Source organism: Brachionichthys hirsutus, chromosome 17 (genome assembly GCF_040956055.1).
Source record: "Brachionichthys hirsutus isolate HB-005 chromosome 17, CSIRO-AGI_Bhir_v1, whole genome shotgun sequence".
Taxonomy (NCBI): domain Eukaryota; kingdom Metazoa; phylum Chordata; class Actinopteri; order Lophiiformes; family Brachionichthyidae; genus Brachionichthys; species Brachionichthys hirsutus.
The window spans coordinates 2,465,263-2,492,101 of NC_090913.1; the positions used below are offsets into that span (position 1 = coordinate 2,465,263).

Sequence of the window (26,839 nt, forward strand, 5' to 3'; positions counted from 1 at the left end):
TTTCCAGCCATATGTGCATGTTTTAGGTCAATAAAATGTTTACTTGTAATGCCTGAGAGTCCCATTTGATTCGCTGAGGATGCACAGGATTTTAGGGATCATCATCGGCGCCACAGCAGAAGAAGAATTACAGGCTCAGATGTCTTTGTTGCATTTAAAAAACAGTTTAACGTGCAGTTTTATTCATAAAGTCATGACAGAGGATTCACGTCAGTCGAAAGTTGATCTCAGAATGCCCCCCCCCCCCCTTTCAAGAGTCTGTCTGCTGGCGCGGCGGGGCGGACGCGATGAAGTCCTGCTTGTGCGTCCCGTCGCAGTACGGTGGCTTGCTTGTGTGCTTGCAGCCACATAACCAAACGGTGGCGTCCTGTTCTGGGACGAAGCGTAGCGGGAGCAGGCCTTGGGCTCTGGTTTTATGGGCTCCGTCACAGAAGGGCTGAAATATTCAGATGGGGGATCAGTGAATATTTGGGGGAGCATATTTCAGATGGAAGCGATACAAGATGATTATATTCCAGGTGGGCGTACCTGCTTCTTGCTGTGCCCACAGGTGCACCACGAGTAACGCTTTCCACCGACCAACTGCACTTGGAAAGGTTTCTTGGAAGGGATCACAGGTTCTGGAGGAAGTGTGGAGACCTGTGGACAGGGGCAGACGGGAATACCGTCAAAGCACCAATTGGTCAACTGTGGACAGGTGAGCAAAAGCATTGTCATAAACCTACAATGAAAAAATTTATAAAAAAAGAAGAAGTTTATCTTAAGTTGCTGCTCATCAGTGAGTGTAATAAAGTAGGAAATTGATCATTTCAAAATCGCAGGGAAATGTCAGCTGACCAGCACAAACTATGGCAACATTGCAGCCTTCACTGTCAAAGATTATAACGGATCTGAAATGTTATCTATTCAAACAAATTACAAAAATTTAAAGAAGTTAATTTTAAAACCATAAATAACATGTATCCTTCAAATGAATTTATGAAAAGTAGATTTAAATTTGTCGTAGATAACTGTTATATTTGTAATACAAATCTGCAAACAACAGAGCATTTGTTTAATGAATGTGCGACTGTCCACACGTTGTGGCAATCTCTCTGATTTAATATCATCCAGATCCAGAGACATTGATTTTTGGTCCCCTCAAAATATTCTATTAGGAGTAATCCTCAAAAACAAAAAAGAATCATTTTTTAGTGAATAATTTAATTATTACAAAATACTATACACGCAAATGTCGGAATGCCAAATCACCCCCTTCACGGCCTGCTCTTAAGAATGAGCTGTCCCTGTTACAGAAGATTCTGAAACAAATTAATAATCTCCATGCAAATAAACTGTACACATTAATATCAGAACTGAACTTTTCCCAAACTCCTTGTTTGTAATTTAGTTTAAATTTACCTGTATATTTCTATTTTTTTCTTCTTGTGTTTGTGGTTATTTTTGTGTTTTTTATTTTCCTGCTCATTCTTTCCTTCCTTTTGAACGTATAATGGTATAATTAGTGATATTATATTATAAAATATATTATATTCCTGTTAGATTTCTTTCTATTTCGTTCTCTGAAGATGTGAATGTCTTGTGTAATGTCGAAGGGTGAGACCTGTACTGTGACTTTGTACTGTGAGTTATGTTAATAAAGTTTTTTTTAAACAACATTGCGGCCTCCAGCTAAACGCCAGAAAGGCCGTGATTTACCTGGTGAGCTGCCAGCGCCGCTACCAGAGGCTGCCTGGAGGTCAAACGGAGCAGGTTACGGTTTAATGTAGCCGCCATTCTGCTCGTTTCCCGATCTGTTGTAAAGGTGAGCGGCGCAGCTCGTCGACACAAGCCATAAAGGTAAATAAATCAGTCACAGAACTCAAAGCGGCGCTTCTGGCTGACGAGCGACTAGCTTAAAGGTGCAGTAGCGCAGTGGTACGTCCACAAAAACACTCCGACTGGAAACATCCGCTTTGTGATACTATTTACAATTATTCTGTTGTTGGGCGAGACTGGTCCGTCCACAAAAACACTCCGACTGGAAACATCCGCTTTGTGATACTATTTACAATTATTCTGTTGTTGGGCGAGACTAGTCCGACCACAAAAACACTCCGACTGGAAACATGCGTTCAATCCGAAACAGACCCAGAAGACATTTTGGGAGTGACGTCCCAGTTGTGACTTCCCAGTTGTCCCATTGGTTCAGGAGTGATTCCAATGTTGCCAATGGTTGCCTCATGGGCCTTTCAGAGCAACAAGCATCTTGTCCCATGACATTGCTAAGCCCTAACGCTTCCTAACAAAGCATGTTATTATTATTATTATATAAATATATATTATTCTACCTATTTGTTTATTGTTGACAAACAGGTGAGTTCTGATTATTTTTTTCTTGTCCTGTATTCCACTCCTGTTTTATAAATCCAGAGGAAAGCAGAAATCACTTCTAGTAGGATGACATGTTGGAAGCTCGATAAATCCGGTGGTAGATTTCGGATCGCACCTTAATGTCAGGTTTAGTGTTTGCTCCCAAAGGACTTCCTGATTGAACCCAAAATACATAAATATTTTTTTTTTTATGTGAACGCATGAATTATCCAAAAGCTGCTTGAACAAATTTCACCAGACGTCTTTGACACAAAACAAATTGGCAAAATGCAGTTTACTGAGCGAAAATATAAACCTAGTGCAAGAAGAGGATAAAATGATGCAGGACATCGTTTCCCCACCAAAGTAATTATCATCTTCTTCTGCATTCCGGCTTCTGCATTTCGACTCCCAGCGCAGACGTCATTTAAAGACGCCTTTCACCGACTTCACGAAATCACGGAAGATGACCTTGAAGTGCGAGCCGTCACAGAACGGTGCGTTTTTGGTTTGCTTGCAGGCGCACAGCGAGACCGTCCTGCTGCTGTCCGGGGTGAAGCGTACGGGAGCGATCCCAGGTGCTTGGGCCTTGTGGGCGCCGTCGCAGAAAGGCTGGGGGGACACAGTGAAACAAGCGTATGATGTCACGCATCAATAGGGCAACAAGACCTAATCATCCCTAACCGTTCCATAACTTCCCCACCTATCAATAATTATTATGAGCCCAGATTATTGTCCAGAATGAGCAGAACGGTGTTGGATAAGATCCACACGAGTTCTGGACCATGTCATTTAGTTGAAGTGAATGGAACGTTGATCCCAGGAGCCTCACCTGCTTCTTACTGTGTCCACAGGCGCACCAGGAATAACGCTTCCCAGCAGTCACCGCCACTCTGTAGGGCAGCCGGGCAGCAGGGACAGGCTGGCTGGACTGCAGGCGGAACGGGACCTGCAGACGGGATGAAGATTGTCCCACAAGCGTAAAGAATCCATTAAAGACATTCTGGATCCAGATAATCTTCCGGATCACGATCGGAATCTGATGTCCTGATCCTTGGATGGTCCCATGCGTCTACGGAACAACTCAACAAACAGCCAGTAAAAACCTGTGCCGAACCCAAATCACTGGTTAATTTAAACAAGATTTATTAAGGAGGACGCACCGAAATACTCCCGTCATTGAACGCATCACGTCAACACCCTGCGGAACAACAGAGACGTGTGCGTGCAGGATTCACCTTTGACAGGAAGACCGGCGTCACTCGTGTTGTTCTGACGACCATTGCGTATCCTCTGCGCGCTGCGCGCAGGACGCTGCTCGTGCTCGGGTTCATTCCGGCGCCGCGTTCACGGACGAGTCCGGAAACGATGGGACTTGAACGGGGCCTGGACCACACTCGGTTGTCCGGAACAATGGCACCAACTTCAGGTAAAGTTCACTCCCAATATGGCCCCCGTCGCGCTCGCTCCAGCTGGAGCCACTCCTCCGCAGCTGAGAGCTCCATTGCTCCATTGCTCCATTCCTCCTCCTCCTCCTCCTCCACCTCCACAGAGGCGTTTCCTTGGTCTACAATCAATCAATCAATCAATCAATCAAATCTTTATTGCAGACACAATGGTCCAATAAAAAAAACACACAACAGTTTAAAGTCCTTTTCTTTTATATACAGATTGGTTAATTAACCGCTGTTAAAATATTTTCTGTTCCAAAAACTCTTTAAAGAGTCACATCGAGCTAAAGGAGGAACAAGAACATTTATGACACGCACGCTCACGTTACATTAGAATGTAATCTAGACTTAGAATAAACGTCACAACACGTGAAACTGCGCGTTAAATGTCATTTATAAAGCCAAGTGTCGGTCGCCACCAGGTGGCGCCAGGGACCCCACTCCAAATCACTTCTGGTCACGTGACAGAAGCTCGACCAATAGTCATTGATAAATGATTGAGGGAATGGGCTGCTGTTCCTGCTGCAGTGTTTTCAGATGTTTGCCCCCCCCCCCCCCCAATCCAGATCCAGATCCAAAACCTTTCAAGATCATTTCCCCCTTGAGTGAATCAGTAGTTTCAGATCCAGTCTGATCTCAGGTCAGTCTGGATTACTATTCATTTTGCATGACTATAAATGCAAACATTCTGGATCACCAGAGAATAAATGCTGGATCCAGATTAGAATTCCAGTGTGTGTGTGAGATCTAGAGATGCAAACACACCAAAAGTCACATGATGTCAAAAAGAAAGTGTGACAACTCGGTAAAATACATTTATTGACAAAAACAGAACTAAAAAAGTTGTCTTCATTTTGTCCTTTCTTTCATTTTACACAAAAAAATATCAAAATACTTTACATGACTTTTAATCTGAATATTGTCAAATTCTTCTGGATCGATTCTCTCAAACAAATACGCTGTACAACGAGAACATGCTTCTCCTTCTTACGATTCAGTGCTCATTTATTTGTCAGGGAACAATGCATTCAAAGCGATGCATAGTTATTTCTTAATATTTTTGCACTCCATTTGAGAGACGTGGCTGCATTTCATGCAATTCATATCCCGATGGGTAATGCGCTCTCCGTTGGAGCCTCATTCAAAAAGGTAGGTGCTTAAATGCTGCAAATACATAAAAGATACACAGTACGACATTCAGAACATGGATTATCTGGGTTACCCAAACTTCAAAGCTTAAAAATGCTGAATGTGTCTTTACACAAACATTAAAGTTTACACCTTGTATTCCAACAAAAAGTGAAAAAGATAACAGAAAGATTTACAGTTGGGCCCGAAGCGCCCCAGTGCAACACGAGAAAGAAGCCGCTCGAGTCGATCTCGCGGACACGGTCGCGTGTCTGGACCTCCAATAAAGACATTTTCAGACCCGTCCCCGAGCCGGCCCGCGTCCCCGCGGACGTTCCCCTTCGCTATTTGCTACAGTATTTCTCTCGAGCCGCTTGGAGTTCCTTTCTGACGCCTACATTAGATGCTAACTAAAACAACAACGCACTCGAGATATCACATGTGTGGGAGATCATATTTTAAACGACCGATGACCATATTGTTAAAGAACACAGCAGACAACATAATATATATATATATATATATATTTAAAAATAGAAAAATCACTTACTGGTCTTTGCTAGTGAGCCAAACAGAAGCATCACATGATGAGAGAGGAGTGGGGGGGAAAAGAAACTTATCGTTTCCACGTTGGTTTGAACATGACCTCGATCGGGCCTGCAGTAAAAGACAACGTCCCCAGTTGTCCCCGGCAACGCCACGGTGCAAACCTAAGCCCTCCTCTCTAATTGTGCGAGGCACGAAACAACTAAAGAACTTTGTCTCTGAACACACACACACACACACAAAGAAAATGATTTGACACTGCAGTTGTCACTAAACGGTTATTCACACATCAGTCAGCTATTAAAAAGTATAAACGGGTCGCTGTCACTGAGCGCCCCCCCCCCCAGGTAGAAAGAGGAGAACCAGCCTTCCGGGCTCCGGGCCGAACCTCATTAAGGCATCATCAAGCCAGTATTGCTAAAAGGAGATCTCGGCGGAGAGCGAGAACAGAAGACAAACGGACCCTTCGGGGGAGGGGGGGAGTGCAAAATACAGATTTATATCAGAACATGGTCGACTCGGTACCGAGCGAATAGAAAGTCGCCGATTTGCTCTGTTGGCTACGGACATGCAAAGTGCACACTTGACTAGGTCAAGACGAGTCACTACTAACTTAGAATTTCCAACTGTTTGGTTTCGAAGTGTTTAATCTCAATAGCAACGAGAATATTAGATATAAAATAAAAAAAAACAATCTGTAGAAACCCTTCTGGGGGTTTCGGATGAATTTCAGTCCCTGTTGGACGATGGCCCCGTTTTCGGACACGCGGGCTCTGTGCTTATTAATGAATTAAATTTTTTTACATTTACAAAAGTTAACTTTTCGGTGTTCGTTTCTATCCAGGCTATTGTGGTAACGAGTGTGCAACGGGAAAGAGGCGGCGGAAAGGTCGCAGGTTAAATGTTGATGATTTATGTACGAAGGACTTTCAATGGAAACAAGACCGCAAGGGCTTTTTTGAAATGCTCCTCTTAGACAGGATGTTTGACTGTACTTGTACTGTAATACATGCTACTGTGTGACTGTACTTTATCTAATAAATATATTCATCATCATCAGGTGGAAACGAGCACAATGTTGAAATGCCACTAAAAACACGGAACATATTCATCCTGCACGATGCAACCTTAGAAGATCTGGAAAAAAATGAGTGGAGGCGAAGACAAAAATAGCGAGGAAGACAGTGTAGGTTTAAGAGGCGCCGGAAGTCTGTAGTTCTGGCCGGCTGAACGGAAACTCTGGTTCCAGCCACGGAAGGAAATCAAGGGCGGTCGGCGCTGGAGAGGTCAAAGAACCCAACAAGCCGACGTAGCGTAGCAGGGACCCGGTTCTGCCCTCGTCGGTGCGGCTGAAGAATTAGTGCAATTTAAACGAGACCATTGAACTCATGCTCTCTGGAAGCTGCCTGCAAAAAACCCGCGAGGAGAACCTCGGATATTTCAGAACGTGGAAAACTTCACCTTGACCTTTTAAGACCGTCCCGTTGTACATTCATAAAAGAGGGCGGGAGATAAAGACAGAAGGAGAAGTCACTGGACTGCAGATTTTGGAGCGGTCTGCGGCGCCCGAGGCCTTCATGTGCTCCGTGTAAAGTGGGCGTCACCCGTTCTTATCTCCGCCCTTCTCTCCTGCAGCCTGAGAACACAATCCAACAGTATCGCCTTACTGTGGCAGCATGACGGACGCCGCTTCTTCTTCTACTACTAGATTCTACAGCGACTCACCCCGGGCTTGTGAAGCACGTTGTCCTGCAGGCCAAAGGCGCCCCCGCCACCCCCCTGCAGGGGCGAGGCTGTGGCCGAGGTCAACAGGTTGGGCGAGTTCGGGGTGGAGGCGAGCGCTCCCGCCAGCGTGAGGCGCTGCAGCTCCCGCTGCCTCTGCTGCTGCAGCATCTGGCACACCATCACCTGCTGCTCCTGTTGGGGAGGAGACGGCAGGATTAAGGGACACTCAGAACGCCCGTCCTACTCAAAGGGGACCACGGCGGGACTTTCAGTTAGCGGTAGCGCGCTAGCAAAATGTCCTCGTCTGAGTTTCCCCCTGCTGTCGCATAGGACTCTAGAACCAGAGCTTACAGGAGTGAAGTTTTGTGAGGCGAGGAACTGCTGGAGCTGCTGCTGCTCCAGGAGAAGCTGCTTCTGCTGCTCGGTCAGAAGGGAGGAGCTGAAACACAAGCGGCAACACGGGCGCGGTAAGCGGCGCCGCACGGGCCGAGCAGAACCGCAAGGTAAACATGCTTCCGATGGACCCGGGTACATACGGGCTCGCACTCTTGGGAAGCTGAAAGCCCTGTGCCAGTGCAAGGGGGTTGAGAGGCAGAGCCTGGGTCCGCAGAGCGGGCTGAGGGACGCCCTGCGCCGGAGACTGGATCACGCCGTTCACATTCAACTGAGGACTTCCCGCGAGGGAAGCCATGAGCCCGCTCACCGCCGTCAAAGAGGAGCTGCCGACCTGACCGATGGCCCCCAGGCCGTTCAGCAGGGGCTGGCTGAAGGAGGCGGGGCTCTGCTGAGGAGGAGTGCTCTGGAAGGAAAGGGAGGAGCTACTGTGGGACGGGCTGCCAGAGAGGAGCTCCTGGAACAAAGACGTGAGAAATCAACCTGGATGTGAGGAGTAAGTTCAGGGTTGGATGGTGCGTTCAGGGTGCGTAGGATCTCTCACCTCCGAAGAGGTAGCAAAGGAAGTATCATTCAGGAAGCAGCTTTTGGACAGAGGGCTCTTATTGGTGCTCAGGGGGTCTAAGGAACGGACAGGCGCAAACACAAGGAGAAAACGTCACGTCTCTGTGGCAACAAGGCTAAGGCGGAGATAAAGAGCCCGACCTTGGATGGATGCCAGGAAGTTGATCTGTGCAGCGGCGTCCATGGCGCCCTGGGCAGAGAGAAGATGTTGAGGAAAAGGCACGGCCAGCTCCGTGTTGAGCAGCTGCAGACGCTCCTTCCTGGCCGTCAGGCTGAGGATCTGGTCCTGGAGGCGCTGGTTCTCCTGCTGCAGCGAGTGCAGCGACTGGAGCATTTCCACGACTGGAGGATGGACATGAAAGCAGCAAAAAGAAAAATGCTTTCATCCGTCTGCAGAAATATTTTACAAAGTGAACCGAGCAATCTTTACAGAAATCTATTTTTTTTAAAGAACAAGAACGTTTTCTTTCTGTGCATGCCAGTCCAGAACCTCAACCGCCCCAGGAACCGTTGATGAAGATGCATATAATACGAGGACAGCCGAGAGACGAACCAGCGATGAAAAGTTAGATGAAGTGTGAACTGAGACGACACCGGGTGGAGAAAGGAGCAAAGAAAAGACTGCTGATGGTTCTGGAGGGAGCCCACGCTCCCGAGGTGCAGGTTCTCCTCCCGAGACCCGTTTAGACAGGCCAGAGGAAGTGAGTTGAAATGGATTTGACACCCGAGACCGACCCTCAGCTTTCTGGGTTCTCTTCCACGCTCACTCACTGTTGACTCCCATCTCTCCGTTGCCATGCTTCTCCAGCAGGAGCTCGATGTGAGAGCTGGCGGGAGGGACGTTCTCAGGACGGGCTCGGACTCCGGCTCCCATCCCGTCTCTCTGGTCGAACAGGAGAGGAAGACAGCTCATGGGCGACCTAGGACGGGAGGAGGAGGGAACAAACAAGGAGTCAGACGGGATTAGAGCGGGGCGAGCTTTTACATACGGAAGAAGAGGATTCAAATAGATCAAACCAAGAGGGTGCAATGCTTTTTCACACCACTGTGAGGTGGAAAACTACCGGAACCATCACGACTCCGTGGCTGTGGTTTCATCACTGGGCGGTTGTTTCCCCTTAGCGCGTCACAGAAACAGAAACCGATCCGGGCGGCGCTACAGAGCAGAGGAACTTCCACGCGGCGCTTCATTCGACGGATGACAGATGAGTGGACAGTGGGATCCGAGCGGAACGTTTCTCACTCGCTTCCCGCAGCTCTGCAGCACGAAGATCACTCACGGCGACCGAAACTTAACGTCAGAACGGCAACAAAATGGCACGTACTGTGAGGAGAGGCTCTCTCTCGGCGAGTTCCCCTGACACGGGAAGCGACAGTCATCGAGGTCTGGCTCTGAAAAACGGGAACAAAGAAGTCATGAACTTCCCGAACTTCTAGACGGCGCCCTCCAGCATTCGGCCTCTGAACCCGGGTTCCTCTCACCTGGCAGGTGGGCCTGGGCTTGGCCCAGGACCGCGGACAGACAGCTGGCGAAAGGCTGAGAGGCGGTCAGGCTGTAGGACGAGCTGGATGGACCTGGATGGACCTACGAGACGGATCGATTAATGATCCAGACCGAATTTATGCTCTGAGGTTTCTGATCTAGAAAATCACCAGGAGGGAAACGTAGTTTTCTAGAATAACCGTCACAGCAATAAAGATACCAATCTGATCCAGGTTTTCATGGTCCGGATGAAATCCGGTGGAGGGATAGAGACCCCGCCCCCGCCCTACATGACTGTCAAATTACATAAACATTGGAGATATTGAGCTCCATTGGCCGCAATGCTACGGAAACATTCCAGTCATCCAGAATCTCTTCTGGATTATCACCAAAATTCACTCATCTGGTAGCATTCCCAACATCTCCTGAACACGTTTGGAGTTCTGCAGACTTTCATTCCCACCTGGGAGTTTGCTGGAGCGCTGCATGACGGAAGTGAGAGCGAGGAGACATGGGATTGAAGCGGTCCGGAGGAGAATGGCGTGCTGCACATGCCCCCTCCCAGCGACAAGGGGCTGCAACACACTGCCCCGCCCAGGGACAGAGGGGTACTGCAGACGCCCCCACCCAGCGTCAGAGGGTCCTTGAGACTGGAGTAGATACCTGAAGTGTCAGAAAGACAAGGACGAGAACCAACGTGAGCCTCTGAGGGATGGCTCGGCAGCTGGCGCTCTGCGGACGTGACGCGTGGCACCGCCCACGCCCTCAGACTCACCCGTGGAGAGCAGCGAGTTCCCACGGCTGGTGGAAAAACTGCCGGCGGAGGAGGACGAAGAAAAGGACGAGAGGGTGGCGGTTGTTGTGGGAGTGGCTGCGAAGGGGAGGGAAGGGTGGGGGTAGAGCGAGGAGGTTAAGGATGGAGGAGGAGGAGGAGGAGGAGGCGGCGGCGTGTGGTGATGGTGGTGGTGATGCTCCTCCCCCCGCCGCTCTCGGTTCTTGCTCCCCCGTGGGCGCCCTGGACCGTGGCTGCTCTTCTTGTTGCCGCGGTGCCTCCTCTCTCTGGGCGGCGGCGGAGGCGTGGCTTTCTCCTCCTGGTCCGCCTCCTCCGGGATGGGCTGCGTGCTCAGCTGAGCGGGTTTACAGAGCGACTTGGACGGCTTGTAGTCCCCCGAGGAGGACATCTTCCGGACTTTGCCGCTGCCGCCCAGGGACGACGAGGAGGTGATGCGCATGATGGACCCAAAGGTGGAAATGGTGACCTTGTTCTCAAAGGGGCTCGAGTTGCCCTCCGACCTCTCGTGACCCTGCGGCCCAGCCAGGAGGCCATCAGCCGGGGTCAAAGCTGGTGGCTTGTGGAATTTAATGTCCTCTTCCCCCTCCCCCTTATCTTTGTCCTCCTCCTGCTCATCCACACCCTCCTGAACTGCTGGCCTCCTGCGGTGCTCCTTGCGCTCCTCCCCGCTGTGGTCGTCGCCACCTCTGTCGTGGCCGCGCTCCAGGCGGGAGGACGAAGAGAACTGATGGAAATCCTGAGTGGAAGTCAGGGAGCCTTGGGGGGGGGGGGAAGAGAGCAGAGAAAAGAATGTCATCACTCTGTCACCGACTCCGGGTTCGGGTTCATTCTGCACGCCGTACCTGCGTTGAAGGGGCTGGAGGAGCAGGAGGAGGAGCAGCTCTTGCCAGTGCTTCCTGTCTTCTTACAGCGATGGCCATGACTATGCGAGCTCAGCTTTTTGGACTTCCCTTCATTGTCCTTGACGCTGTGGTGAGTGGATATCTGCTCCGGAACACAAAGAACACATTTGGTTGTTTTTTTACATCACGTTAAACTCAACCGATTTAACGGCAGACGGGATCCGGGATTAATCGCTACTGGAGCGCAAGACGGAAGCTCTTAATTTGAAAGGGGGGGGGCCGACAGGAAGTTGTCGTTGCTCTGAGGTTGGTAACGGCGGTTGTGAATAGATGTGAGGAGGCGTCGTCGTAATGCGACACCGGAAGCAGAGGGCAGACCTTTGATGGACGGAAAGCCTCAAGGGAGATGGACGAATGAAACGTCCCTCAAAGAGGGAAGAGATCAAACTTCCCAATGTGGAAATACAAGATGGAGCTTCCCAACACAATGTTGGCGTTTCATCAGCAGGCTTGGATGAGAACGGCTGACTCGTATCAGGAAGTCATCTCCAGCTGAAGGAACGGCAGGAACACGCTGGACAAAGATCGCCTCCGCCAGGAACTAACCCCCCCTGGACAGGTGGCAGAGCCCGCAGTGTCTTCGTCCCTCAAGGGAGTCTTCACGAGGAGGACAAGGATCCACTTCGGTCAAAGACGGGTCACATCCTTCGGGTTTGCGAGACACAGCAGGGCTGCTGTCGCGTGTGACGCTGGACTCTGTACAAACAATCCATGACGCAAACAGCAAATTGTTTCATGCCATCCTGTAATGGCGAGCAAGCGGGAAGCTCTTATTGTGAAAGGGGCCTGGGCTAGCAGGAAGCCGCCATTGTGCTGAGGTTTTAGCCGTGAATGAAACGTCTGGGATGAAAGTGAAGGAACGATGGCGTCAACGCGCTCTCTATGATCCGGCGTCACCAACGGGATGCATCTTCCTACCTTTTCTATGCTGCTGGTCGTCAGAGAAGCGCTCAGGCTGTCGGAGGACTTCTTGTGGCGCTCCCTTTGCCAAATCTTGTCCTTGTGACTCTGGACAAACAGGAAGGGCATCGTGGACAAATATTGGCAATAAAATGTGCGCACATTTGAAAGGATATAGAAGCACGACCATAAATGTGGCCCGATGGCGCTGCACGGGTGCTGCTCACCTTTCTCTGCCTGTGGTGGTGGTGTTTGTCCTGAGACGGAGACCCGGCGCGCCCCCGGGAATGACCAAAGGTGCCGCTTGTGTTTTCACTGGAGCGCAACTTCTTCTGCTGTAAAAACCAAAGCAGAGCCCACGTATCGGCGTCAAATATGATGTCTGACGCTGTGGTTACTTTAATCCAACGCACAAAGGTGCCGCGGAGACGACGAAGCGCATCGTGAAGCCTTAAGGTCAGGGGTCGGCAACCTCAGACGCGTGTGTCGCGGCTGGCACGCGAGGGCGTTTATGTCGGCACGAAGATAAAATTAGGAGGCAAAAAAAAAAAAAAGATACTCAACACCTCAGAAACGGAGCACACTAAATGTTCTCACATACCAATACCTGTTTAATGTAGTGTGAATCATTATGCTGCGAGTGCGAGTCCTTGATTCAGAGTCAAGGATCAAAGAGACGCTTCTTTCAGCACGGACCGTGGAAACGCATTTTAAAGTAAAATGTCGTTTGTGTTTTCTCTCATTCGTCCTGTCCTCGTCTCTCGGCAGAGGACGGATCGGCCGAGCGTGACCGGTGCACCCGAGACTCATCTCCCCATCACCCACCGCCGGAATAGGCTTTTGTGCTCCGTGACGCCAGCCTGTCCTCCGCCCAGTTTCAGCTTATCTTTGTGTTTTCTAGTTTTGATTTTGTATTCTTTGTAACTCCAGCCTGCCGGCCTTGCTTCCACTTTTTGCGGCTGTGAATGTTGTGTTTTATTACCGACGACCAGGCCTGCCCAGAGCGTAACCGCAGACGGATTCTCTCTCGCCTCCGTATTTTGGCGTCGACACCTTCTGAGTTCCCGAGTGGAGCGTCGCCCGAGTACACCGTGAGGTGGCACGCGCGCCCTGAAAAAGGTTGCCTACCCCTGCCGAAGGTAAACAGGAAATGATGTCGGGAGCGAGTGAAACGCTTTGATTTCCTTGTTGCAGGAACGCTTGCGTCTGTTTTTACCATTTTGTTGTAGTGATGTTTGCAGTAGCCGCAGTATTTAACGTTGTCGGCTTCCGGGCCTTCCTCCTCACAAAGCAGGCCCGCCATCTGAGCACTGAACGCAGATGAGAGGAGACAGGAAGTGCACACACACACACACACACACACAGGTTTGGCAGACACTTCGCTTTGGCTTTGTAGGGCAGAATATTCTTTCTTGCGTGCTGCGCTTCTCCTTCGGCTGCACACGCTCTTTCACACTCACCAGGTGACGTGGAAGGCCTGGCGGCAGCCCGGCCTGTTGCAGGTCATGCAGGCGCCGCAGGACGCCTTGCTCTCCCTGCCATGGTCCTCGCAGATGTAACACGTCTGTCCCGCAGCAGAGAGACGGACAGAACAGGAAGCGAGGCGACAGAGACATGTCAGTTATCGCCGTTGGGAAGGAGACGCGCTTCGTTCCGGCGCTGTAAGTGAACCCGGTTCAAACAGACTCCTTCCTGTTTCAAAAAGGACATGCAGATGTGGAATCCTGCGTCCGTGCATTTGACTCGCTCCAGTGTTCGCCGGCCGTCCGATAAAGGGAACCGCTGGACGAGATGAAAGGCTCCCGGAGCCGAGGCCTGCCGCAGCGATGCTGTAAAACCGAATCTGCTCGCCAGGACGAGAGACGGGGCTTTCAAACAGAAACCATCCGCAGGAAAACTGTCGACCAGATGTTTGGGAATGTTGGGGGGGGGGGGGGAGATAAGATGGGACTGAAGCGCTTGTGGCTCGTTGGCTATTTGTTCTCACAGGACTTTTTTTTTGTCTCTTAAATCGGAACCTTATTTCCGCGCCTTGTGACCTACATTTCTGGCTCCTTCCTTGTTTTGTAAGAGTAGAGAAGCGTCCCGATGAACGGTGGGACATTTCAAATAAAAGAAAGAATCCAAAGGGAGCACCGTCCCAACTGGGATTAAACGGAGAACCACGGACAAACACAGCCTTTGAGCTTTTGTCTTCTCACTTTAGATTTTTCTAACTGATCTAGGGAGGAGGGGGGGGGGGGCGAGAGGCCTAGCAACAGGTGCAGGACAAAGGAACAGCAGGCTCTTTACCTTTTGGCATCGGAACCTCGTGCTTTTTGGCTTCCCTCTCCCTAAACCGACGTTCCACAACCTGCTCGCCGTTACACTCAGAAGATGTCAGAGACGCAGTTGAAGGGAAGACACGAGAGGAGAAAGGGCTCCTCGGCCCATTGTAACGCCGTCTAGGAATGCAGATGAATGGGGCTGGCTGGGGGGGGGGGGCTGCATGTAATTTACCGTAGCTGACAAAGTAATATGAAACCAGGCACCCAAAGATTCACGTGCGTCCAGCCGTCTGACGGGGAGGCGCGCTGCGTTCAAGGCCTGCTCCGATGCCAACCATCAAAGAACTCTGCACCAGAGGAAAAGCAAAAAACGCCGTCCAAAGACACAGAAGCTGAAATGTGTCAAATGAACTTGGAGAATCCCGTCAAGCAGACTCTGATTTATGTCCAGAGAGACAACGGCATCGACTTGGACAGCAGCATCGCGCGGGAACAAGCGGATAAAGCTTCGGAGCGCGTCTTAAACGATGAAGCTGCGTCCGCAGCGACGAACCGGTTCAGTCGGCGTTCTGACGCCAGGCTCGTATAACGCGGGAGATTTTCAAACCCAGTTCGATCGCACAAAAGAAGATTCAAAGCATCTTGTGTCGGAGGGAGCAGTGAATGCACCGTCTCACCTGATCTCTGGAGGAGCCTCGCTATTAACCCTCCCGCCATCTTCGGGGACAATTTGGGGTCTTTTTTGACCACATTCAACTAAACGCTTCACGTCTGTCAACAATAGCGTGCTGGCTAGCATTAGCCTGAATGGCTAAACTGTTTGCTGTTGCTCGGCAGCCACCATCGGCTGCTCTCATTGGCTGCGGTGACCTCGCAGCATCGGATCTGTTCTGGAACGCCGCGCGTTTCTGCTTTCCCTATCGGGGTGCAGACGTGATTGGTTCTGGCCACGCAGAGGCGGGATCAGTGCTGCGGACAGCGTCCCGGCAGGTACCTTGATGTATCTGTCGTGCGGGACATACTGCAGGATGACGGGCTCCATGGTGAGGACGTTGGCAAACTGCACCTCCGGGATGTAGAGCGCACACACGACGTGGGCCCAGCCTGCCGGAGAGATCGGGAGAGGAGAGGAGCGTTGGCGTGAGGGTGAGGGGGCGGTCTCTACTGGGTATCTCAGGGGAAACAGGGAGGGGGGAGGGGGGGGGCGCCATTTACCTCCACTGTCTGTCCTCTTGAGGGCACCATCTTTGTGGGGACACAGCTCACACCTCTGGAACGGGACGAGAGAACGCAAGAGTTCGTTTGATGGGAGAAGCGAGGACGGACGGGGCGTGCTTGTGTCTCGCCCTCGGGCGGTGTCACTCACCACGCGCGCCGCCCTCTCCTGGGACTCACACTTGCGACAGAACCACGGCCCGGTGGGCACCTGGACGATGCCGTAGCATGCTGGGGGGCACAGAGGGGGGGGGGGGTCAGTACTTTTGTTCAATTTCTGCTGGACTTTGCATTTTTATTTGCGAACAGGTTTGGGTCTCCCTGCTGGTTGACGTCCCAGTGTCCCGCCCAGTGCCCCGCCCAGTGTCTCTGCAGGGAGACGCTGTCCTTTTAACGGAACTATTTCTGGGGTTGGCCTCGTTCCTCGGATGCTTGATCTGGATCCGCCGTCTTTCCAGTTTGTCCTCTATTGTTGAGAGACATCGAGGACGTCGATGTCCTCCCCACTCGTCCCCCGAGTCTCGCCAGAACCGGTCCCTGTCAGCACTTGGACCTGCTACCCCCCCCCCCCAGGTGGATTATTAAATGAATCATCATGTATTAGATTATTATTACATTATTACTCCTTATTGCGGGTACTGGAGACGCGAATCAATCCAAGCCGCGCGCCAAGTTGGTGCGTCACAACTTCAGGTGTGAAATAAAAGCCTCTCACAAAGAAAGTGGAGCCGTGCGGGGCCGTGCGGGGGGCTGCGGGGCCTCGGCGGGACTGTCCGTCCCAGAAACAAAACAAGCAAGGTGCCGCGGATCCATCCGGGATCGGCGTCACGCCGCTCGGCCCTGCGCGTTAAAACAGTGCGTCGAGCGGAAACAACAAACACACGCCCACTTACCCCTCCCACACACGCCGACATACACACAAACACGCACGTAGACAGCTCCAGCCCTGCCGAACGCGGATCGACCGACCCGGTAGTGACGCGCAAACCCCGGCTAACGTTACCTTGGTGCACGGCGACGCTGCAGCCGTGTCCGTCACAGTAAACCAGCGGGTTCTCCGCCCAGCCGCGTTCGTCCGAACACACGCAACAACCTCCGACCATTTCCCGCATGCTTTTCCCATAAGAAGGAATCGACGCCTCCGCCCGGCAGCCCGCTCAGACCCCGCCCGGGCCTGCGGTCGTCCCGCACGCTGCCGCCGCGCCGCGCATCGGAGAGACCGAATCTCGGCGTGGGGGGGGGGGGGGGTTCGTGGTGCCGCTGCTGCGTTTTTCCGTGATGTCCTCCCTGTCCCCTTCGAACCGATGCAGTGCGCATGCTCAGACCGGCTCGGCTGGGTCGAACGAGAAGTCACAGCGAAGGTAGCAAGTTATTGTTACCGATAAGCGCGAGCCCCGTGATCGATCACCGGCTTAAAGTCCGGTTTAATACGCGTGGACAGGTGTCGTCGGTGTCACGGGTTGTGACGTGGGATGCGCCTTTCTTCCTGGCAGCGCTCTAAATTAGAGAAATAAATCTCGTGGATCAATCAGTCAACCCGCTGGCTGCCCCGCTCCGGTAGCAATTGTGCTTTAGCAGCGCCATCTTCAGGCCGTCGGCGGAATGACAGGGCAACAATTACGCGTGATTCCATCATCCACAGTCTGCGTTTAATTCCTGCTCTGTCGTTCATCAAGTGTTTCGTTCGTTACTAAAAATATATTTAACTTTAAGCCGTCTATTTATCGTCTGTTCGTCTGTCCATCCATCCATCTGACATGACATGCATGCTGATGTCTCCATTTGCTGCCTGTCTTTTATTACTTCTCTATTTATTGACTTAACTCTCAATAATCCAAACAGACATGAAAACCAAATTCCATTTTTTCATGTTCTGAATCTTTTCTTTGCTCGTTCTCGTGTTTCATGTTCAGTATATTCTGTGGTCGTTCTCGTGTTCGGTATATTCTATGGTCGTTCTCGTGTTCAGTATATTCTGTGGTCGTTCTCGTGTTCGGTATATTCTGTGGTCGTTCTCGTGTTCGGTATATTCTGTGGTCGTTCTCGTGTTCAGTATATTCTGTGGTCTTTCTCGTGTTCAGTATATTCTGTGGTCTTTCTCGTGTTCAGTATGTTCTGTGGTCGTTCTCGTGTTCGGTATATTCTGTGGTCGTTCTCGTGTTCATTATATTCTGTGGTCTTTCTCGTGTTCAGTATATTCTGTGGTCGTTCTCGTGTTCATTATATTCTGTGGTCTTTCTCGTGTTCAGTATATTCTGTGGTCGTTCTCGTGTTCAGTATATTCTGTGGTCGTTCTCGTGTTCAGTATATTCTGTGGTCTTTCTCGTGTTCAGTATATTCTGTGGTCGTTCTCGTGTTCGGTATATTCTGTGGTCGTTCTCGTGTTCATTATATTCTGTGGTCGTTCTCGTGTTTCATGTTCAGTATATTCTGTGGTCGTTCTCGTGTTCAGTATATTCTGTGGTTGTTCTCGTGTTCAGTATATTCTGTGGTCGTTCTCGTGTTCATTATATTCTGTGGTCTTTCTCGTGTTCAGTATATTCTGTGGTCGTTCTCGTGTTCAGTATATTCTGTGGTTGTTCTCGTGTTCAGTATATTCTGTGGTCGTTCTCGTGTTCATTATATTCTGTGGTCTTTCTCGTGTTCAGTATATTCTGTGGTCGTTCTCGTGTTCAGTATATTCTGTGGTCGTTCTCGTGTTCAGTATATTCTGTGGTCGTTCTCGTGTTCGGTATATTCTGTGGTCTTTCTCGTGTTCGGTATATTCTGTGGTCGTTCTCGTGTTCGGTATATTCTGTGGTCGTTCTCGTGTTCGGTATATTCTGTGGTCGTTCTCGTGTTCGGTATATTCTGTGGTCGTTCTCGTGTTCGGTATATTCTGTGGTCGTTCTCGTGTTCGGTATATTCTGTGGTCGTTCTCGTGTTCGGTATATTCTGTGGTCGTTCTCGTGTTCGGTATATTCTGTGGTCGTTCTCGTGTTCGGTATATTCTGTGGTCGTTCTCGTGTTCGGTATATTCTGTGGTCGTTCTCGTGTTCGGTATATTCTGTGGTCGTTCTCGTGTTCGGTATATTCTGTGGTCGTTCTCGTGTTCGGTATATTCTGTGGTCGTTCTCGTGTTCGGTATATTCTGTGGTCGTTCTCGTGTTCAGTATATTCTGTGGTCGTTCTCGTGTTCAGTATATTCTGTGGTCTTTCTCGTGTTCAGTATGTTCTGTGGTCGTTCTCGTGTTCGGTATATTCTGTGGTCGTTCTCGTGTTCATTATATTCTGTGGTCTTTCTCGTGTTCAGTATATTCTGTGGTCGTTCTCGTGTTCATTATATTCTGTGGTCTTTCTCGTGTTCAGTATATTCTGTGGTCGTTCTCGTGTTCAGTATATTCTGTGGTCGTTCTCGTGTTCAGTATATTCTGTGGTCTTTCTCGTGTTCAGTATATTCTGTGGTCGTTCTCGTGTTCGGTATATTCTGTGGTCGTTCTCGTGTTCATTATATTCTGTGGTCGTTCTCGTGTTTCATGTTCAGTATATTCTGTGGTCGTTCTCGTGTTCAGTATATTCTGTGGTTGTTCTCGTGTTCAGTATATTCTGTGGTCGTTCTCGTGTTCATTATATTCTGTGGTCTTTCTCGTGTTCAGTATATTCTGTGGTCGTTCTCGTGTTCAGTATATTCTGTGGTTGTTCTCGTGTTCAGTATATTCTGTGGTCGTTCTCGTGTTCATTATATTCTGTGGTCTTTCTCGTGTTCAGTATATTCTGTGGTCGTTCTCGTGTTCAGTATATTCTGTGGTCGTTCTCGTGTTCAGTATATTCTGTGGTCGTTCTCGTGTTCGGTATATTCTGTGGTCTTTCTCGTGTTCGGTATATTCTGTGGTCGTTCTCGTGTTCGGTATATTCTGTGGTCGTTCTCGTGTTCGGTATATTCTGTGGTCGTTCTCGTGTTCGGTATATTCTGTGGTCGTTCTCGTGTTCGGTATATTCTGTGGTCGTTCTCGTGTTCGGTATATTCTGTGGTCGTTCTCGTGTTCGGTATATTCTGTGGTCGTTCTCGTGTTCGGTATATTCTGTGGTCGTTCTCGTGTTCGGTATATTCTGTGGTCGTTCTCGTGTTCGGTATATTCTGTGGTCGTTCTCGTGTTCGGTATATTCTGTGGTCGTTCTCGTGTTCGGTATATTCTGTGGTCGTTCTCGTGTTCGGTATATTCTGTGGTCGTTCTCGTGTTCGGTATATTCTGTGGTCTTTCTCGTGTTCGGTATATTCTGTGGTCGTTCTCGTGTTCAGTATATTCTGTGGTCGTTCTCGTGTTCAGTATATTCTGTGGTCGTTCTCGTGTTCAGTATATTCTGTGGTCGTTCTCGTGTTCAGTCTAAGCGGCCTGCTGTCATTAAGCTCATTAGAACGGGTGTCTCGTCAGCTTTTAGCTGTCAGGGTGGCTCTTTCGTATTTCAGTCAGCAGATGTCACCGGAACCTCCTCGCCTTGACTCCTGGAATGACTCCAGTCTCTCAGGCTGACTAAACCGTCTCTCAGGCCGGTTTGATGCGTGGAAGTGGGACGACTTCTCAGATGCTATTCTAAAGTTTCCCTGCATAATGAAGTTGAGAGAAGCCTAACAGTGTTTTATCTTCCATGATAGCCGGACTTTACTTCTGACCTCGTACCAGTGAAAAGAATGCTGAGTTTTACTCTGGCGTTTGGACGTGTAGCGTTGACGGCAGTTTGCCTAACAAGTGTAACTTCTCATCAAAGCCAAAGAAAGAAAAGGGAACCGTCCACTGGTGAGAGGGCCGATAGCATTACGGCAGCTGGATGAAGTTAACACCCTGTTCTGGTCTGTAGGCAGTAAGGCGTGAAAAAACACAGCTGGATGCACAGAGGAGGCAAAAACCCATTTTATATGCTCACAAATATATCCCTGATACACTCGGCAGGAACACATTTAGCCAGCAGTCGAAGTTTCCAAACTTTTCTTTGTGCTAAAATTTGCCCAAAAGCCTAAAAAAAATAAAATACAAAAATACAAAATCTTGCCCCAATCCACATTTCATGAGTGGAGTGGGGATGGAGTGACCATCTGTCATGGATGGGGTGAAAGTTAACTGGGTAGAGTAGACTGATAGAACTCATTTCTTTGGTACATTCTGTCATCCTGATTAACAGACTCTTCTTCATTTAGTTTGCCCCCCCCCGTAACGTTTTCAGGAGTCCTGAGAAACTCTCTGAAGTGAGAATGTCTAAGCGTTCGAGACAAAGCTGTGAAGAAATCAGGATACAATCCTCTATCATTTCTCACTGAAGTCGAACAGAGCTAATTTGATTTAATATAACAAATTTCAGTGGTGAAAAAGCGCCGTTAATTTTAGCGCTAACTCAGCATCCATTTAAATCCCTGATAGTACTTTTTTCAGTGTAACTTAAACGTCTGCAGAGCCGTCCGACCTTTCTGACTTGTGTTAGTGCAACGTTGAAGCGTGAAACCAGCGCAGAGTGCAGCGACATCCTTTGAAGCAGTGAAACGCGCTTCTCTGAAAACCACAGCCCAGGAGGAGACGTGTGACCTTCTGCAATGCTAAGATTGTTTCTTCCTAAAGTTGTGAATTGCTACGGTTTTCTTCTTCTCTTTTTTTTCTTAGCGCAGTTAGCTCACCTCAACAAATCACAGATCTGTGTAAAGAATAAAAAAAATAAAACTTTTATTTTCAATTTTGTAGAAAAAACAAGATCCGATACACAAAATTCAGGATTCTAATTTGTTTAATACTTCATTGAACTTTTAAATGTATTTATTGCGTAAAATAACATGAGAAGACGTCTCTCCAGATGAGTACAACATGACTAAGAACACGCAACTGTCACACTCATAACGTCTCTCTCTCTCTCACACACGCACGCACACACACACACGCACACACACAGCTTGTGTGAAGCCACGGCCGACTGCGTCTTCTAACGCTACTTCACTTCTAGGCGGTGCTCGCCGCGGGCTATGTGGGAGGAGAACTCGTAACGGTCTCGACTGCGGTGGCCGCACACGTTGCACTCCAGGGGGTCCCTGAAGCCGTGGCACCCCATGTGGATGGTGAACATGACATAGTCAAGGAAGATCACCCTGCAGTAACCACAGGGGTACACTGCTCCGACGTCCCCGTCGGGGCGCGCCACCCGCAACGCCTCCGGCGACAACAGGGGTGCATGCTGGACGTGTTGGGGAGGGGCGCCGTTCTGATGGCTCAGCCCGCCTATCAGGTGCCCTAAACTGTACGTGAGAGGCTGCGACATCTGGGAGCTGTCGGCGTGGAATGACTCCACGCTGAGGGGGGGCTGAGCAGCGTGAGGAAGGCCCAGGAGGGGCATGGCCATCTTGTGGCCGTTGGCGAGGCCCATGGGGCCGGTGTCGCTGCGGATGGGGTAGGGCCTGTGTGACGGAGCTTGGTCGCCGTCCAGTCCTGTCAGGATGGGCTGATGGTGGGAGGCGGGCCCCGGGGAGCCCGGCAAAGGGTCCATGGTGTCAGCTCGGGGGGGCGTCTCTCTGTTAAAGCTCAGGTCCAGGCAGACACCACTGTCGCCTAGGCCAACAAATCGAGATGCAGACACATCATCAAACCGCCGCCCACTGAAACAACAGGCAGCGAGGAGAAGTCAAAGCAGACGCCGCTTTGGAAGCGTGACCTCAGCGTGGTTCTCCGGACGCACGGAGAGGGTCCTTTCATTCGGTGTCGAGCGGAATAAAGGCGTGCACCCGTCGGGCGGCGGCGAAGAAAGAGAAAGGAAACTCTGCACGGTGAAGGGAAGCATGGCTGGCAGGAGCGAGAGCAGCAAGCTCGCGTGAGAGGACAGCGGAAGCAGACGGCGCAGGCAGGCGGAGACGCACCTGCTCACGTTCCTCGCCTACCGCCTGTGGAGCGGCGCTCTGCGGTTGCAGACATTACTTCTCTTTTCAACCCTTGTGGTTGCCATATTGAAAAGCCCTCACTTCATTTGTCTTGCTGATAGAGACATGCAGGAGTGGCTTTTCCTGGCTCTGTAGCAAGCCAAGCTGCGTGGCTTAGCCTTTTACAGAAATCATGGGCGTGTTTATTTGTTTAGTTTGGATAAACACACGCAAAATAAGGAACTGCAAGCCAAGAAGTTCCCAGTGGAGATCACGCTCTGGTTTGTACTCATAGGAGGAAAGTGATCTGCCCTCAATTCCTGATTGGCTGAGATGAAGGCCCGCAGAGACAAAAAAGACAGCAGAGACACACACATTCTAGAATGTAATGAAAAAAGCAAAAGCACCAGTGATGAACGTTTCAAGAGATATTATAGCTGAGCAAGTCAGTCAACAGGCTGTATACAAAAACCTGAGAACAGCACAGCGTCTCAACGCATCGGAAATCAATGCCTCAGATCGGCTCCTCCTCTCTTACCGGTGAACTTCTGCGGCATGGAGCTCTTCCGTTTGGCGACGTTGCTGGCGAGCCTGTCCAGCAGCAGAGCACGCTCGGCGCCCATCTGTGTCCTGGATGGCTGGCCTTCCTCTCCTTGACAGGGAGACAGTAAATGCAACGTGGAAATGAGGACCCCCCCCCCCCCCGCTGCTGTCCACCTGGCAAAGCTTTAGAGGAACATAAAGTGAAATTAAAAAGAATGCAGAAGAGCGATGCTGGGAGGGACTAGATATCAATCTGAGATCAGAAGCTCAACTTGACTTCACTTCCTGGTGCTTTTTACTTCACCGGTGCCGGAGAGGTGGTGCCCCCCCCCCTCGGGCCTAAACCACAGAGGCAGAGCGTCGCCTGCTTGTTGCAGAACCACAACTGCCCCGTCAGAATGTAAACGAGACGAAGAGGGTGCGTGCGTCTGGCCTACATACACGGCGTCCCCTTTGCCGCTAGAGAACCAAGGAAACGGCCTCCGACGCGCTGAGCCTTCACACTGCAGCAAACCGCAACCTACTTAGCGCCAAACAGTCGGCCTGAGTCTCGACGCGACGCGACGACGCAGGTGTGACGCGTGAAGTTCGGCTGCAGGGCCGGCGCGCTCACCTTTGTCCGCGAGGCCTTTGCTCCGCTCGAACACGTGGCACCGCTCCCTGTGCTCCTCCAGCGAGCTGCGCTGCTTGTAGCTGCGACTGCAGTGGCTGCACTTGAACGGCTTCTCCACTGCGGACGGGAGTTTCAGCAAATCAGCAACACACGAAGCATCAACAACAACATCGGGGGGGGGGGCAAAGTCGCGGCCGGATGTGAGCGGTGGAAAGAATGGGCCGGTACCAGAATGGGTGCGCAGGTGCCCGCTCAGGGCGTCTCGTCGCCGGCAGGCGTAGCTGCACATCGGGCATTTGAACGGCTTCTCTCCGGAGTGCAGCTTGATGTGACGGAGCAGGTTCCCCTTCTGCGTGAAGGAGGCGCCGCACTGGGCACAGTGGAACGGCCGCTCGCCTGAGAGAGAGAGGGGACGGTTTCATTGGAGGCTATCGGCTCTCGTTCCGATCACCCCGATTATGATCGGCCCGCCGTTGTGTTGAGAAGCAGAGCTCGTCACGCCGAGGAGGATGTTTCACAACCTCCTGCGGTGACATTGGCTGGAACGCGTGACGCGGACTCTGATCAAACCAGCCGGCCTCGGCTTTGAGGTCGGCTGTTCGGGCTGTGTTCCTGTGCTCACCCGTGTGACTGCGTTTGTGCACCAGAAGCACGTTGATGCTGACGCAGGACAGGCCGCAGATGTCGCAGTTGAGCTTGCCTGATTCGTGGACGCGCGGGGGCACGCAGTTCCCTCCCCCGCCGGCCGTCGCTGCTGCGTGGGACAGATCCTCGCCGTCGTAACGCGAGTAGTCCATCAGAGAGAGGTCCTGTGGTTCGCTCAGGATGTCTCCTTCTTCATCCTCCTCTTCATCCTTCTCGACGTCGTCATCATCATCTTCTTCTGTTCGCTGATCATCGAAGCCTTCCTCCATCCCGTGCCTCTCTGCCTCCTTCGTTGGCCCAGACTCTTCCTCCCTGTCAGCACTTTGGTGCTGCTCGCTGTCTTCACCCTCCTCTTCCTCTGTCTTCGCTGGACCTACAAGCAGAGAGGAAGCAGCAGAGACGCGAGTGAGATATTTGGACTGACAGTTTCTCAAAGACATTTGGAAGATGTGTCTGAGATAATGGGACCATTTTCACCATCTGTTGTTAAATAGAGGCTGAAAAACATCCTTAAATCGGGCATCGATCTACTAATCACTAAATAAATGTTTACCTGTCAACTAGCAGAGTTCGAATCCACCATTATTCAGAGTTTTTCTTGTTTTTTTATATTTTAATCTTCCATATCTTTACCTCCAGTAGATCAAAATCCCACATCATACAATATGCACAGGATGTAACATTCTGAAGACCACATTTGCTGACGCACAGAGTCCCAGGGCCCGGCTTGCAGGACCTCTCACTTAGCCTCTTGCTAAGTGTCAAACACACTAGTGAGTTCCATCCAGAAGCCGCACTGTGGTTTTTGTGGCGGGGGGGGGCGCTGAGCTGAAGCACAACGCCTTGCATCGTGGAAAGCGCTCAGAGGTGCGATGGAAACTTTGCACGCACAGAACCCTGACAGGCCTGATGTAGAGCCCTGTAGGGTCTCAGCGCAGCGAACCGCAGGCTGCACATTAGCTGCAAAGTGCACCGGTGTGGCAGATGATGGTTGGGGGGGGGGGGGGGGGGGGCAGAAAGAAGTATAGGGGACCTGTCAAATGAAGGACTAAGACATTCACTTTCTAATTAGCCACCAGCTTTGGAACAAAAAAGATGGAATGATAATGGAATGGAAAGACTTTAATCAAATGTTACTGGAGGTGTGGAGGGGAAAGGATGGGCGTCTCACCTTCAGCACAATGCATGTAATCCTCCCTCTCTTCTTCCTCCGGCCTTGGCTTCACATCTTCAACTTTGCAAGTGTCTGGAAAAGTGACACCATTGAGCGAGCGTGAAAATTGCGGTTAGTTTTTGTTTCAGTGGAAGAACTCCAGCAAACCAAACCACAAATAATAAGAGGAAAGTAAATTCACACTTAAATCCTCTAATAGAACAGCTGCTATAACGCTGCGATCATGTTCGCTCACCCATCTCGGTTTCCTCTGGACTTCTGCTCATGTCGTCAAATGTTCTGTTAAGTGAAAGGACAATTAATAATAAAAAAATGGGATTAATCAAATCAGGTCAAGTTTCTTCTTATGATGCTTTCACAATTCTGAAGGAAAAGAAAATGTTATTTTCAGTGATTGAAATGACAGGTAGATTGCACACTCTCGTGAAGTCACATTCTTCATTTTACTGACACTACTACAAACAGACGTGAAAGGCGTGAGTCTTTCACGTTGTGTTCAAAAGAGGCTTCTGTAAAAATAAAAAGCATGTGTAACATGGTTGATCGCTCGAACCTGTCACTTTGAGCAAAAGGACACGTGTACTTCCTGCCGTGTTTGTACACAGGAGCAAATCTAAAAGTGCTCTGCACGCCCGCAGCCATGCAGTGACACGGTTTGAAAATGAATTAGGAAATCAAATATCTGGCTGTGCACCTTAAAAAGAAGCTCTCTGTCCGAGGTATGAACTGATGCAAACTCACAATCCAGAAATGTGTACCACAAAACAAAACTGTACGAAACAAATATAAGCTGCACATTTCAGAAGCATCCAGAAACTTCTCTTTGAGCACGGAACGCACCGCATGCACAAAGTCCCTCATGTGGACTAAATGAAACGGAGAAGCGCATGTTGACGTGTAACAGCTAAGTTATTTATTGTTTCTTTGTGCCAGTATGTTTGAGTAAAGATGGAATAACTATTTACCTGCTCTTTGTTCAGCACCCAGAGGAGATCTGCTCGAGGAGATTCCACACCCGGCCACTGGACCTCCTCTCAACAGGGAATATAAGCGACCTCACGGCTTGTGCAGCTTGGAGAGAGCCCAAAAGGAAGAGGAACTTATTTTGAATAAGGTGGAGCAACAAAGAGCAAAGCGTGGCATCACACAGAGGAGCATCGCCAGCGAGCTAGATTCCTCCGTACCATTATAATGAGTGGAATCAAAGCATCCGTTCATTAAACCCGCGGAGTCTATATAACTGTATGATTATGATTAGAAATAAATGGTGTGTCTTG

At 50.3% G+C, this 26,839-nt stretch overlaps 4 protein-coding genes across 4 annotated transcripts; all 4 read right to left on the minus strand.

Annotated features, from left to right (window-relative positions):
- Positions 1 to 153: 153 nt before the first annotated feature.
- LOC137906438 (CDGSH iron-sulfur domain-containing protein 3, mitochondrial-like) lies at positions 154 to 1,915 on the minus strand. Its single transcript, XM_068750700.1, has 3 exons — positions 1,699 to 1,915; positions 529 to 639; positions 154 to 436 (listed from the first exon to the last, which is right to left on the minus strand). The coding sequence occupies exons 1-3, from the start codon at positions 1,774 to 1,776 to the stop codon at positions 251 to 253; spliced, it is 375 nt and encodes a 124-aa protein (XP_068606801.1). The 5' UTR covers positions 1,777 to 1,915; the 3' UTR covers positions 154 to 250.
- A 723-nt stretch (positions 1,916 to 2,638) lies between these two features.
- Positions 2,639 to 3,846, minus strand: LOC137907075 (CDGSH iron-sulfur domain-containing protein 3, mitochondrial-like). Its single transcript, XM_068751384.1, has 3 exons — positions 3,591 to 3,846; positions 3,185 to 3,301; positions 2,639 to 2,964 (listed from the first exon to the last, which is right to left on the minus strand). Exons 1-3 carry the CDS (start codon positions 3,684 to 3,686, stop codon positions 2,776 to 2,778), a joined length of 402 nt encoding a protein of 133 aa, XP_068607485.1. The 5' UTR covers positions 3,687 to 3,846; the 3' UTR covers positions 2,639 to 2,775.
- A 3,231-nt stretch (positions 3,847 to 7,077) lies between these two features.
- LOC137906983 (protein AF-17-like) lies at positions 7,078 to 16,831 on the minus strand. Its single transcript, XM_068751286.1, has 20 exons — positions 16,723 to 16,831; positions 15,871 to 15,950; positions 15,720 to 15,774; positions 15,499 to 15,608; positions 13,698 to 13,801; positions 13,454 to 13,547; positions 12,465 to 12,572; positions 12,256 to 12,345; positions 11,278 to 11,422; positions 10,418 to 11,191; positions 10,106 to 10,305; positions 9,642 to 9,744; positions 9,485 to 9,551; positions 8,931 to 9,079; positions 8,301 to 8,501; positions 8,140 to 8,216; positions 7,739 to 8,052; positions 7,554 to 7,641; positions 7,203 to 7,394; positions 7,078 to 7,113 (listed from the first exon to the last, which is right to left on the minus strand). Exons 1-20 carry the CDS (start codon positions 16,829 to 16,831, stop codon positions 7,078 to 7,080), a joined length of 3,096 nt encoding a protein of 1,031 aa, XP_068607387.1.
- Positions 16,832 to 21,482: 4,651 nt separating this feature from the next.
- Positions 21,483 to 25,828, minus strand: LOC137906661 (zinc finger protein Aiolos-like). Its single transcript, XM_068750949.1, has 7 exons — positions 25,798 to 25,828; positions 25,560 to 25,634; positions 24,366 to 24,761; positions 23,972 to 24,139; positions 23,744 to 23,860; positions 23,126 to 23,236; positions 21,483 to 22,282 (listed from the first exon to the last, which is right to left on the minus strand). The coding sequence occupies exons 1-7, from the start codon at positions 25,826 to 25,828 to the stop codon at positions 21,669 to 21,671; spliced, it is 1,512 nt and encodes a 503-aa protein (XP_068607050.1). The 3' UTR covers positions 21,483 to 21,668.
- Positions 25,829 to 26,839: the final 1,011 nt, after the last annotated feature.